Source organism: Liolophura sinensis, chromosome 7, assembly GCF_032854445.1.
Source record: "Liolophura sinensis isolate JHLJ2023 chromosome 7, CUHK_Ljap_v2, whole genome shotgun sequence".
Lineage (NCBI taxonomy): Eukaryota > Metazoa > Mollusca > Polyplacophora > Chitonida > Chitonidae > Liolophura > Liolophura sinensis.
Genome location: NC_088301.1, coordinates 28,833,390 through 28,846,355, shown reverse-complemented (window position 1 = coordinate 28,846,355; position 12,966 = coordinate 28,833,390). Strand labels below are relative to the sequence as shown.

Below are 12,966 nucleotides of genomic sequence, written 5' to 3'. Positions count from 1 at the left end.
TTATATTCAGGTTTCACTTTTATTACCCAGAGAAAATGCGAAGAAGAACTTAAATATAAATGTATCTGTACACATCCCTCTTGCATTCCTCAAAACAGTATCCAGTTAGGTGTAAATGTGTGCATAGTGCAGACAACTTAGCACACAGCAGCCATGACAACATTACCACACTGCCAGGCCCGTACGTTCTTGCAGGAGTTTGTAAAAAAGGTAAGCTAAATAGTGGTTTTGAGTGCACATGGGTTTAGGGCAGGTAAATAATGGTACATCTAAAGCAACATCACCACCCTAGGCAGACACAATTTATGTGAGTCTTTGTGGGACCTGAAATTCAACATGGGCTAGAGTATAGTTACATCTTTACAAAAAAAAAAAAAAACTACATGTAAAGGAATATTCTGGTATACTGTCGAAAGTCGTCAATGTTGTATGACCGGTATCAATCAGTTTAGGTACTGAATAAACACTGATGTGTACTCCAAACCACCATCTGGCCTATTCTACAAACTTCAAATCTGTTGTTTTTAGGAAATCAGATAAAGTAGACTGGTCAAGATGAGGAAACCACTCCTTGTTAAAATGTAAATGCATGGTACTAACATAACATTAATTTGATCGAATAACCTAGCTTGGGTTTCGCACATTTCTATCAGCAGGCAACATTTCCTACTTCATACTGGACTTGCTTATTCCCTTTAATTTTACAGGTTTACCTACATGTATATCTGTGAACTATTATTTGTGACTATATTGTGGACAAGGCTGAGTACATGTAGGTATATTATTGGTCACTTACTGTAATGACAGGCTTGTAACAGAATTCATTGTACTTCAGTTTCTTTGTGATCAATATTAAACAGAGGCATTGTTTGAAGTGTGAAGATTAGCCTCCTGCTGTAAGATCATGACTGTTGGGAGGTACACACAAGAGGGACATCATAACTTCAATATCATATTGTTCAAAGCTCCTCAACTGAAAGATGCAAGGCAAAGGTTTCCCATGAGGTTCACGTAATAATGTATTGCCAAATGCTATTATAAAATCTGTATTTTGCACTGCTCATTTTTGTCGGTATTCCTTAAGCTGGAATGCTTACAAAGAGCTGTAAAAAAGAATTTACACTTAAATACACATGTACATGTTGGTGTACCAAAACATGCTGATTGACATTTAGGCACCATTGCTTCTAATGATGCCTTAATAATACTCTCTTCAGCTAAAAGCATGTTTCAGAAGTGCTTGTATTATGAAAATACATTTATCTTGTACAGACAGCAAATGTGTGCATAATGCACAACACTGACATTCTTACGTTCCTTATGTATAAATATTACAGGTAGCAATAAACCAATTGTAAGAAAAACCAGAGAAAACCAACGGGAGCGTGCACATACATGTATCAGACCACTGACAATTGCATAAATATAATTCTACAATATACAAAATTAATTGGACCTGTATTACATTTTACCTCACTTTATCCAGCTGAACAGGTAAATAATATGCTAGGTTTCAGGGATACAGTATCTCCAACAAAACAAAAACTTATGTGGATGGACAAACCATGGACAGACAACAACGAGGCAGACTTATCAGGAAGCTGGGAATAGAATTATGTATAACCACATTAACTTTGCTTCTCTAAATTGTTGGAAAATTAGGTATACATTTTCAGGAGCAAATCAAAAATGTATGGCGTATATATACATTATTTATTACTGGGCTAGATGTAGATCTTACTAATACACCCATAAAATACTTCAGTTGCTTGTACCAGGTCAAGCAGGAATAATAAAACGTCAGTGATGATAAACTTGCCCACCAACTTCAGTCACTATATGCAGACACACTGGAAGTTCAACCATGCTGTCTAAAATGAGTGAAGGGCACCACAGTTTATACAGGACATACAGCAAATAACGTCAGCAAGGGCCACGCAGACACGACACAGTGGAAAATAGTAGTCAGCGTCATGTAAAACACAGCAGAAAACAATGCGAGTCTCGCACGCCTCACAATATCTCTCCCAGGCCTCTTGGTCCACCGAGATGTGAAATGTCATGACTAATAATGGTCGTGCCCAACTCCTGTCTGTCATCTACGCACATGCAGTCTGTTCTTCACTTTGTGTAGACGTTATATATTGCACCCTCAGGCCTTTGTTGCCGTTGCTTTATATATGGCAGTTATCGCACCCCAGATGCCTCTTTGTAGTCACTGCCCTCCAGTGTGAAGAACTCCTCTAGCTTCCACTGCAGGGTCTCGAATGTGGGTCTCTCCATCTCCTCTTTCTTCCAGCACTCCAGCATGATGTCATACAGGGTTTTGGGGCTGCCTGGCGGGCAGGGCATGCGGTAACCATGTTCCACCTGATGCAGCACCTCCGCATTTGTCATACCTGCCAAGACACAGTTTGACACAATCACAAGCCTCGTCTATTTTAGCAGTGAGTTATAGAAACTGGTGGCTGTGTTTTCTAAAGGCCATCTTCACAAGAAGTGTCTGGCCCCAGGGTCACAAAGCTGTCTTAGACTTAGTCGTAACATCAAAACAGTTTGTTGCCCTAAACTTGTGACTCACATTAAGGATTTTTTCGACACTAAGAGTTAACTTGACCTTCATGACAAAAATGAAAATTGGCATTGTAAGTTCAAATCTAAGTTCAGAAATACTACTACAAGTTAAGACTAAGTCTGGAACAGCTTTATGATCCTGGTGTTACAAGCAGGGTGTCCATGCCGCCACTGGAGTATCATGCTCGCTTCGAGACAGACACGCAAACTATCAGGCTGAAGCGGTCGATGGAACCAAATCACCCGCCTTTAAAACACTGGATTCTATTTTGTGTCTGGTGGGACCCAGAGAGTATCAGTGACTTCACAGTAATATTTTTTGGCTTGAAATAGTTGATTCAAGGTCCACTTGTTGAATGCATATTCCTAGACTCTAAATGATAATGTATTTTAAATTATGAAATCTAGCAAACTATGTGGTCTGGAAAGGCTACAGTAGAATTCAAAGTTTTAAATGCATTTTAATAGATTGAAAAATATTGTACAAGAATAAATCAAACTATTTTCATCTGACATGTACTTCATGCCAGTGTATTCTTTGCCTTATTTACTTATTGTTTTATAAATAAGTTTTATATGGTTCACAAATATGGCCGAACTCTGCATAAGTTTCTAGATGAAAAGCTGCTCAAATCCATTTGAAAATCATGTAAAAAGCCCTGTTCATAGGATAGTAGAATGAGTGCTTGCACTTACCTGGATAAGGTACTCTGCCATAGGTCACAATCTCAGTCAGGAGGATGCCAAATGACCAGACATCAGACTTGATGGTGAACCGATTATAGTTGGCTGCTTCGGGCGCTGTCCACTTGATGGGGAACCGTGCCCCCACCCGAGCCTCATACTCATCTTCCTGTAATTACAGATCATGGATTGACGAGTGAGAATGATAAATCTGACTTAACAATATAAAACCCTAAAACTTACATACATACATCAATTCAAGTCCAAGCTGAGAAGACTGAGAAGCTGAAAATTTTGAACATTTTCGGCTATCATTATGCTCCAACTGTATCTGTCGGGCTAATTCCAAGGCTTTTCAAAGATATGGAAGGCAGTGCAACACATTACTCTCCAAAATTTGCAGTATGTGTCAAAAATATGTGGAATAGCTGAAAAACAATGGGTAAAGGTAATGCACATGAAGCTCTAGTGAGAGAAAAAAAAAACAAAACCTTCTGTACTGGCCGAATAAATTGCAGTCATTGGGGCAAAGAAAAGATCCTATTCTAACAAAACAGAGCTTGGACTGGAATTCATAATTCTAACAGTGATTAGAAGGTTGTGATAGTATATTTACATAAACTACTTTAGGAATCAAATGTAAACTGACAATCTTACTTCTCACACCCTGAAAGAGAGCATTAAATACTGCACTGTAAATTCTTCCTTTCCACACATGAACCAGGACATATCTTTGGTATCTTTAGCTTAATCACAGACGTAATTTTTGGGTATCAAAATTTCGTGCCTTTATGTGTTTTCTTCTCTTTCTGATCTTTTTTTTTCTTCTGACACAGCCGAAAACGTTCTGATGATAAAAGTTTACATCCAGAGCTCACTTTATATGCCAATATTTCATGACGTTCACAAAAGCAACACAAACTTTTTAATGTATAATGAATCTGGGTATTCAAAGCACACACAAACAACTCCTGAATCAAACTTCAACCTTTAATACTCTATGTCCAATGGTTATTCAAAACTAACAGTACATGGCTGTACACATGTCAGGTTCTGTGTAAAAAAGTGGAATAACTGCAATGCACCATGCACACAACAGCGTTCTCTGATCGAGTTCATTCCAGATGTTCAAGTCAGGGGAGGTAACCAGGGTCTTCATATATTGTGAGAACCTTCATCTATTACCAGAAAACATGTATGTACCTGTACCATTATGCATAGTTCTACCTCTCTATGAAGGAGGTAAAAAAGGCTGTTTTTCCAATAGAAGTTTCAGGCCATTTAGCACCCATTTGCACACTGTGGCATCACATTTTTTCAGTAATCAAAACTAAGTTTTATCCAACTCATATTTGAAATAACCCTTTAACAGTGCCCAAAACAATGGCCTGAAATATTTTAAATCCAGCTTTCTTCACGGCTATTTAGGAACTTGCTTGATGAATCAGAATGTCACATTTCTGAAGGTTAACAAATTCTTTCATTTACAGTTGGTGATTTTTTTTTTTTGTAGATTCTAACCACGAAATGGATCTAGAATAGTGTTTGTACTTACACTCGAATGTCACCAGCAATATGTGAAGGAGATTTGTTATCCATAAAATTGTGACAACCACAATGGTCTGATAAAATAACATGTTAGTTCATAACAACCTTTTTCACCTCCATTACGGAAGAGGGGCTTTACATGATGTGGCTTACACGTAGGTGGAATGCCATAAACCACATATTATGAATACGTTGTAGCTAGCATTATGCAAATTATGTAAGGCCAGCCATATCATATATTGCACCTTCATGGACATTTATTGTCCATGAATCTCCTTTCTGGATGAGATCAATAACAAAACTAATTTATTCCCATTGCTGCACTTTGGCATTCAGCACATGGCTTAGACAGGAAACATTAGATTAGCTTCCTGGGCACTACTGGGGAGCATTCATTCACTTCAATTCTTTTACACAGACATTACAGTACCACAGGGGCAAGAAGACCAAACCACGATTCTGCTTCTTCAGTGCAGTGCCATTAAGCTAGACTGATGTGTGAATACAATATCTACCAATGCTAAACACATCTACAAACACACACACAAAAAAAAACAAAAAAAATATTAAGAAAGAACGTAGTAAGCTTGCAAATGAATGTTTGTGATAAATTCTCAACATCTAGCCAGAAACTATTGCCTCTGAAATAACCACATATATCAGAAGCAATTGTCCCCAAGAACATAGCCACAGTATCAATAGATCAATTAACATTACTATTTTATAGCTGACCACAAGAATACCACACGTCACAGTCCAGGATGCTGTACACATAAGTAAGCTATATGTAACAGTGATCAGTGTATACTAGTATTCAGAGGGAATAATGGAATAAATTTCATGTTCATCATTCTTTGTCCCAGGCACCTAAGACATCGTCCACAATGGGCTCAAATTGATACGGCAGCATATTCGCTTCTGTGTAGCTAAAATCCATCTTGAGATTGACATTGTTCTGATACAAATTCCCAGGCTATTTAGGCCAGCTAGAGTTTGTTGGCAATCTATGACGTCAACTGCTGAGCCGTACCAGGCAGGCAGCTGGTGGATGTAAAGTTAATATTGCCTTTCTCAGAAGCCCTCCCAGTGACATAATAATTAACCAAGGTAGGATCTTTATGATTAGGACCAGTAGCTAAATCTGGACACTAGTCTTTCATGAATGATTTTGAATTTTCTGATGCACACCACCAAACGGTAAATTTTCTATGAGTGTTTTTATATGACAGAATTAGTACAGTACAAGAAAGCCAATGCTCTGGGGCACTTTATCTTGATTTTGTGGAAAATCATTCTTCAACATTTTCCACAAAATATCCTGCCCTTTCTTTATGTATATAAACACTGAGAAATTTCATAACACAGACTGCACCTGAAGCCTCTTTCTTGTGTGTAAAAATAGGAAGAGAAACTTAACACTGAAAACACTGTTGTGTTATATACCTTATTTAATGACTGCACCATCACAAATCACACCATACACAGCTGTAGGTACTCAAGTGTTAATGCTTCACAAGCAAATCCATCATTAATCACTTAAATGAATTTTTGTGATAACTGTCTAGTGCCAGTTTTTGCACCAAGCAATTCAGCATTTGTAAATGTAATATTTATTGATGTATTGCCCAATACAATTATTCATTCATGGCAATTGCCCTATATTAGTATAAACAATCATTAAGCCCTCAGGGCATTAGTAGATTTATCAAATGTGTTCATGCATACCACAAAATGTCACAGGAAGTACTCTACATGCATGTTTCATGTCATTCTATAAAAGCTACAATTTGTGAAATGTAACCTTGCTTTAACCCAGCATATTAAACAGTTGTTGTTTGGGCGGGGGGAGGGGTTAACCTATTTGATGACACCAATTTTATGATATTTTATAGGTGAGCTGATACTAAAATATAAAAAGCAACTAAAATGAAATAAAAATCCTTTTCATTTTGTTTGATCGAGTTTCATTTTAATTTTGTACCATTTATTCTGCCTGTAAAGCAATTCATTTGGTGTGGCCAAAGGAGCTTTCATCCCAAATCTTGATGATTCAGCATTTTGCACAAATGCACATGTCATATTATATGCATGTTCATCTTCTTGGTATGTTCTGCAATTCTATACACAGTACAATATCAATTATGTCCAGTATACCGATTGCAACCAGCCCTGACCATGTGATCATCCCATACAAATACAGATCCATGAAAACCTTGTCTAGTGAACTGATATTCTGATCATAGTCATTAAAAAAAAAAAAAACAACAGGAATTTGCTAAAACTGCAGTAAAAAGGTAATATTCAAATTCACCTTTTTTCTATAACAAAATACACATTCTTTCACATTGTTGAAGTTACGCTTTGTAGAGTTACATTTGGACTAGTTTCTGGTGAATTCTCAAATCCAAAGAAATCTACTTAGATTCTGGTATACAAAACTGAAAGAAAGAAAGGCACCTAGGGCCAATTTCACAAAGTATTTCTGACTTAAGGAAGTGGAGACCAGGTAGTGAAGTGTCAGCCTATTCATCTCAGTTCCACTGGCTATGACTAGAGTACCATTTCAACCCAAAGCAATATGTACCTAACCTCAATCTTGCAATCCGCATGTTTAAACATGAAAGTGAAAACAAATAGTTCGAGATATGATATGGAACTAAAATGTCCAGTTCACACTTTCATCAAGAACACAATTTTGTTTATCATGATTAACAGCCTGGATTAAATAATATTCTCAAAATACATGACTAGATGTAAATGTTCACTCAGCAAACATCTCAAAATGCTCACTTATAAATGGCAGAGACCTATTGGACCTCTGTGGTATAAAATGCATAGTTTTTTGCTGTGAGTATAACGCATCAAGAAGTACATATACACAACTTGACACTGCCCAACATAGCATCCTCCAGCTTGCCTGTAAGGGCAGGGGTCCAAAAAAGTCTCCCTTTACTATCAGAGGGTACCTTGCGAACTTATGAAAGCTGCACAAGAATGTACAAAACAGCTTTGGCACTAACTTACGTATTTTATCAAATAAACAGCTTTATTTGCAGTAACACAACTTACTGCACAATGCATATTTGATTTTGTGTGATGGCCCAATAATTGCACATTTTTTTTGTTTTTAAACTACATAAAACAGGGTTCATGAAAATGTGTTTTATCAATACAAAAAATCTTTCATCATTATCACCAAAAAAAAATTATAGATACAAATTTTTTTAGATAATCTGTATATAATATGTTTTTCAGGCCTGATTCCTACACAATTCTGCAACTATTAGTACCGACTGGGGTTAAATACTACAGAAAATGGCAAAATGCTATGCCTATTTTGCAAGGAAATGAAAATAATAAGGAAACCAAAAAGAAAGAAAAGACAAGAATCAAGGAAAACATTAGGAATCGAAAAATAATGACGATACGTGGACATGGGAACCTACAAACACAACACGGAGATGTTAGAATGGGCAGGGGAGGTTACTCACCGTGCCGACAACGGTACCGCTGTCCTGTAAGAGAAAGCTGAGCTCAGTCGCAGTCTCAGTGACTGACCAGCACTGCCACACTTACAAACGCAGGTTACCTGGCCATTCTATCTCCTCAGTAGTTTTTATTTATGTGGGATGGAAGCCTTGGATCTAGCATGGATCAACTATTGCCAGCGAACTAGAATTTCTTTGGAGTAAAAAAAAAAAATGCTACCCTGCATGTGCCAATGATATATTATTGGTGCAAAATCTGCCATAACTTGTGTTTGACAAATCAGACTGAGTTGAAAACCATTCATATGGTTAACATATGTGAGGAATCAGAGACATAAATGTACCTGGAGCATGTGTGGGGAAAAAAATTCTCTGATTTCATATGCACTCAAACTATACAATGATGAAATAAGTTTTCCAGCAAACTCACCCAGACATTTTAACAGAAAAAAGCTTGGCAAGTTTTTGGGAGTGTTTTGAAATGGTACCAAATCTATCTTTTGCACGCCACTCTCCTGAACAGAAAAGTTTTTATACATTCACTAAAATGATATAATTTCTCCATTGTAAATAAAAGAGGAGAAGAAAAGAATGGACAGTTAAATGTAGTACACTAAGGAAAAGGAGAAAATTATTTATCAAAAGACAACAATGTGGAGAAACACACATTGCTGTGAACAGGCCTCACAACTAGTGGAGAAATTCAATCCTTCCAATGGCTTTAGGACTTTGCAAACAGGTTTATTCCATATTAATAATCTAAATTTAGATTACATGCTTGTGCTAAACTAAGGCCAGTTCATTTCATCTTAATGACTGCAGCAACATAATTGAGATGCAAAGCTTTAAGCTATATACATGTACAATCAGTAATTACATATAAATTTACGCATTTAATTGTCATCATCCTAACACCCCTGCATCCCTGATGGAATATTCCATGTAAATGATGGCAAGAATCCATTCCAGGAACTTAGGGGTGATAGGGTTACAAGGTACATTTATTCATGCACAGTTAGTTTTTGTTTCCCACAGTAACTGGACAAACAATCAAGGACACTTTTTGGCATGAACCACTGTACCACTAATAATTACAGGTGGGGTCAAGATCCTTTTCAATACATGAACAAGGCAACAACCCTGACCTCCCTGAACATCTCCTGGAATGGACTCTACCAATCTTCTTTAAAATCTAAACCGACAAAGGGAGCTGTACAAAGGATGCAGAAGATGGTAAAGGGAAACGAACGGTATAGGGACACAACACAGACATGAAGAGATAAAAGTTTTACCTTAATAACTCTGGCCAGACCAAAGTCAGCAATTTTCACATTGTTGTTATCACCCACAAGGATGTTTCTAGCTGCAAGGTCTCGGTGGATGTAGTTCTGTGATTCCAAATAGGCCATGCCACTGGCAATCTGGGCCGCTACGTCTATGAGCTGTGGCAATTTCAGTACCCGGCCTTTACCTGCACAAAGGAAAAAATGTGTAATTGTTAGAGGATATCCTCAACGGCTTCATTTCACACTAAATGTTCCACACACACAACATTCATGCTATGTAAACTGCATTCAGAAAAAAATATTGTTAGCGAGTTTTCCATTTTTAAAAAAATGACCAACTTACAGAGTTACTTGTTGCAGCTAAAAATGCCCAGAAAAAAGAGAAAAGGAAATGCACTGAACTCACTACATTAAACCCTTGAGCTATGCCAACTGTTCTTATCTCATATTAGTCTTCTAACAAAATTTGGTATGTTATGTCCATTATACAGTTTTGGGGACATTGTGTCCAAAGAGTTAAAGAATGAAATATAAACATAGAGTACATGATTTACTTATTTATTTATTTGATTGGTGTTTTACGCCGTAATCAAGAATATTTCACTTATACGACTGCGGCCAGCATTATGGTGGGTGGAAACCGGGCAGAGCTCAGGGGAAACCCACGAGCAGAGTGCATGATCTAAGACAATAGGTAATATAGATTGCATTAAGATACTCCCACCAAAAAATCCATGTATGAAGCTTCCAAGAATTTAGCCTAATATTTTTGAAGATATAATGCTGAAAATCCAAACATGAATTCTGACAACAGGAATATACATCTATCAGCAGTAAAATACTAAGGGATAAAATCTATTTTCAATAAACTTCCTACTGCACCAGAAATAAACAAGTTCTGATTTTCAATCAAGTTTTCAAGATATTTCAATCTATACCATTCGGTCAAAGTTTACTGAGGGGCAAAAAGGGAAAGATAACCATATGTACATGCACATGTACATCTTTACTACTTCCAAACAGACAAGAAACCTGTCAATAGGATGTCATGAAATCTGCGCCCAATGCTGTGCGATGTGATAGGGCATCTTTTTCCTCCAAAAACTAATGACAAAGCTCATTTGTCCATTGTTCCCTACAAGCAGAGAAGTAAGTTATCAGTTTGCCCAGAAATTGTCATTGCAAAGGTAGGAATGACAGATTAAACAGCTTTGGCCTACAAAACCTAAGGCTGGAAAAGTTCTCCATAAACTGTGCATTCATCACACAGTTTGTAAGACCTGTCCTGTTTTAAAGTGCATATCTGGAAATTTAACTGTTGTAGAAACCAGCAGAGGAGTATTACACCATAACTTATCTTTCTACATAGCCAGCAAGATCAGCTGCATTTGACTGTCACACCATTCACAGAGCTGGGAAGACAACCTGAAAAGCACATGCATATGTAGGTGGTCTCCTGGCCCATGCATTATGAAGCGTGAATGGGTGAATTCTGCAGTCAGAATGGCCAGGCAGAAAGCTATACATTCTCACACATCCATTATCTAGTACAGGCAAAACACAGATCAATTATGGTGGCACAAAAGCCTCTGAATGACTCATGCACTGATGTCCAATGGCCAAGAGAGAAGAAAAATCTATATGATGCGGCTTTATGGCTCTAGTCTATGGACAAGGTAGACGTATGGGCCAGCTAACTAACATTGCACACTCTATTTTTACTTCTAGCAATTGATTTTCCACCACAAGTTTTCTCTTAAGCCTGATCAGTTACAGAACCAAAGGCCTGTCAGCTGCAAAAGGGGACATGGTTTCTTATTTAATTCACTTCAAAACCAGTCTGACTAAAACTGCTTTGACACTTGAAGTTCTCCATAAGCGGATGGGTAAATTCAGAATTTGACATGGTCTTATGAAACTAAGTTGCAAAATCGGAAGCCTTGAATGGATGTGAGGACTCCACAAATTCAAACCCCAACACAAGCCAGTTCCAAGTTATGCTGTTATGTAGCAGTGCTTGTTCTCTACCTCTCTGCTTTATGAGCACAACTACGCAGAAGCTGAGACGTATTGCAGAAAAGAAAAAACTGTTAACTGTGTGCACTGACTTCTTTTAGGCAGACAATGTTCTTCCGTGGAAGACACATTTTCACCTGTGCATTTACCCAATAATAACAAAATGAATCTTGAGGGGATAAAATTTTGTGGAAACAAAATTAAAACACATGTAGATAAAAAAGTGATTTTCCTTCAACTGTAAGGATGAAGGATTTTGCAAAAAACCAAGATGAAAAATTCTAAAATTAAAATATACATATACAATACACCTACACACTTTCATAACTCTTATCTCAATATTTTTTAAAATTGTTGTGAAACACTACCATTTAAGTAATTTAACAATTTAACTGATAAAGAGATTGTTTCAGTCACTATAACCTTTTAACATTGACCACCCTGGTTAACAGGAAAGTACCCTATGTACCCTTTAAATAAACAGAAATAGACCATGGGAACACAATGGTGAGTGACAGTACCCTTAATAAAGTTAAACAAAATTTTTCTCTTCATTAAATAATTGTGAGATGGTAGAGTGGCTGTCAGTTTGCAGTACGGTTTGGTTTTCTTAATAGCCAGTTAATTCTGAAACAAATCTGAAAGCCGCATTAAAGGCTGATATGTCAGCCTTGCTGTGCTTACCTTGTAAGAATTCCAGCAGACTGCCATTCCTCATTAGCTCTGTAACAATGTAGATAGGCTCGTCTTTGGTGCAGACTGCATACAGCTGTATCAGCTTGGGGTGCCGTAACTTCTTCATGATCTGAGCTTCTAGCAGGAAATCCTTAGGGTCCATGGTTCCTAGAGGAAAACAAAGATGTACTCAATGCTTATCCTAGCAGGACACCTCTTGAAATTATTCGGATCATTATTATTTTTAATGAACTCGTAAAATTCAAATATCTCGAAAACTAGTAAAGGTAGAAAAACCCAAACTTTGGAGTCTTAATGATAAGTCATATGAAGCAACTTTTAGCGTTTTGTGCTGTTTTACCAGTCATGTGATTTAGCGGCCATTTTGAATTTTATTGATAAACTAAACAAATCTTCTTCTCCAATGGCTAAACCTATCGAGATAAACTTTACGTTTACAGTTTTCAGGCGGATCGCCCTACCCACATTTTAAAAGACTTTAAGCATGGTATGCAAATAAGGCCAAAACTGACCAATGAACATGGTTCAAACGTACCTGGAGGTCAATTTTTTAAAGTGCTTACAATCTGTACCCTTTGACGTCAAGATTACAAATCTGCAAGAATTATTTTTTTACTTCGTGTTGTTTTCGTGTTATGACCAAAAAACCAACAAAAATTTGACAAAACCGTCCT

The 12,966-nt window shown here is 37.2% G+C and overlaps 1 protein-coding gene across 2 annotated transcripts in view; it reads right to left on the bottom strand.

The window, feature by feature from the left end:
* LOC135471650 (tyrosine-protein kinase Src42A-like) overlaps positions 1 to 12,966 on the bottom strand; it is a 30,310-nt gene continuing 17,344 nt past the window's right edge. The window contains exons 5-9 of one of the 2 annotated variants that reach the window (XM_064750957.1): positions 12,281 to 12,439; positions 9,587 to 9,765; positions 8,298 to 8,321; positions 3,271 to 3,427; positions 1 to 2,399 (exon numbers count right to left, since the gene is read on the bottom strand). In XM_064750957.1, the coding sequence (XP_064607027.1) occupies positions 2,188 to 2,399; positions 3,271 to 3,427; positions 8,298 to 8,321; positions 9,587 to 9,765; positions 12,281 to 12,439 (731 nt within the window). In that variant the 3' untranslated portion in view covers positions 1 to 2,187. The remainder of the gene's footprint in view (positions 2,400 to 3,270; positions 3,428 to 8,297; positions 8,322 to 9,586; positions 9,766 to 12,280; positions 12,440 to 12,966) is intronic. The other variant, XM_064750958.1, reaches the window with a different exon arrangement.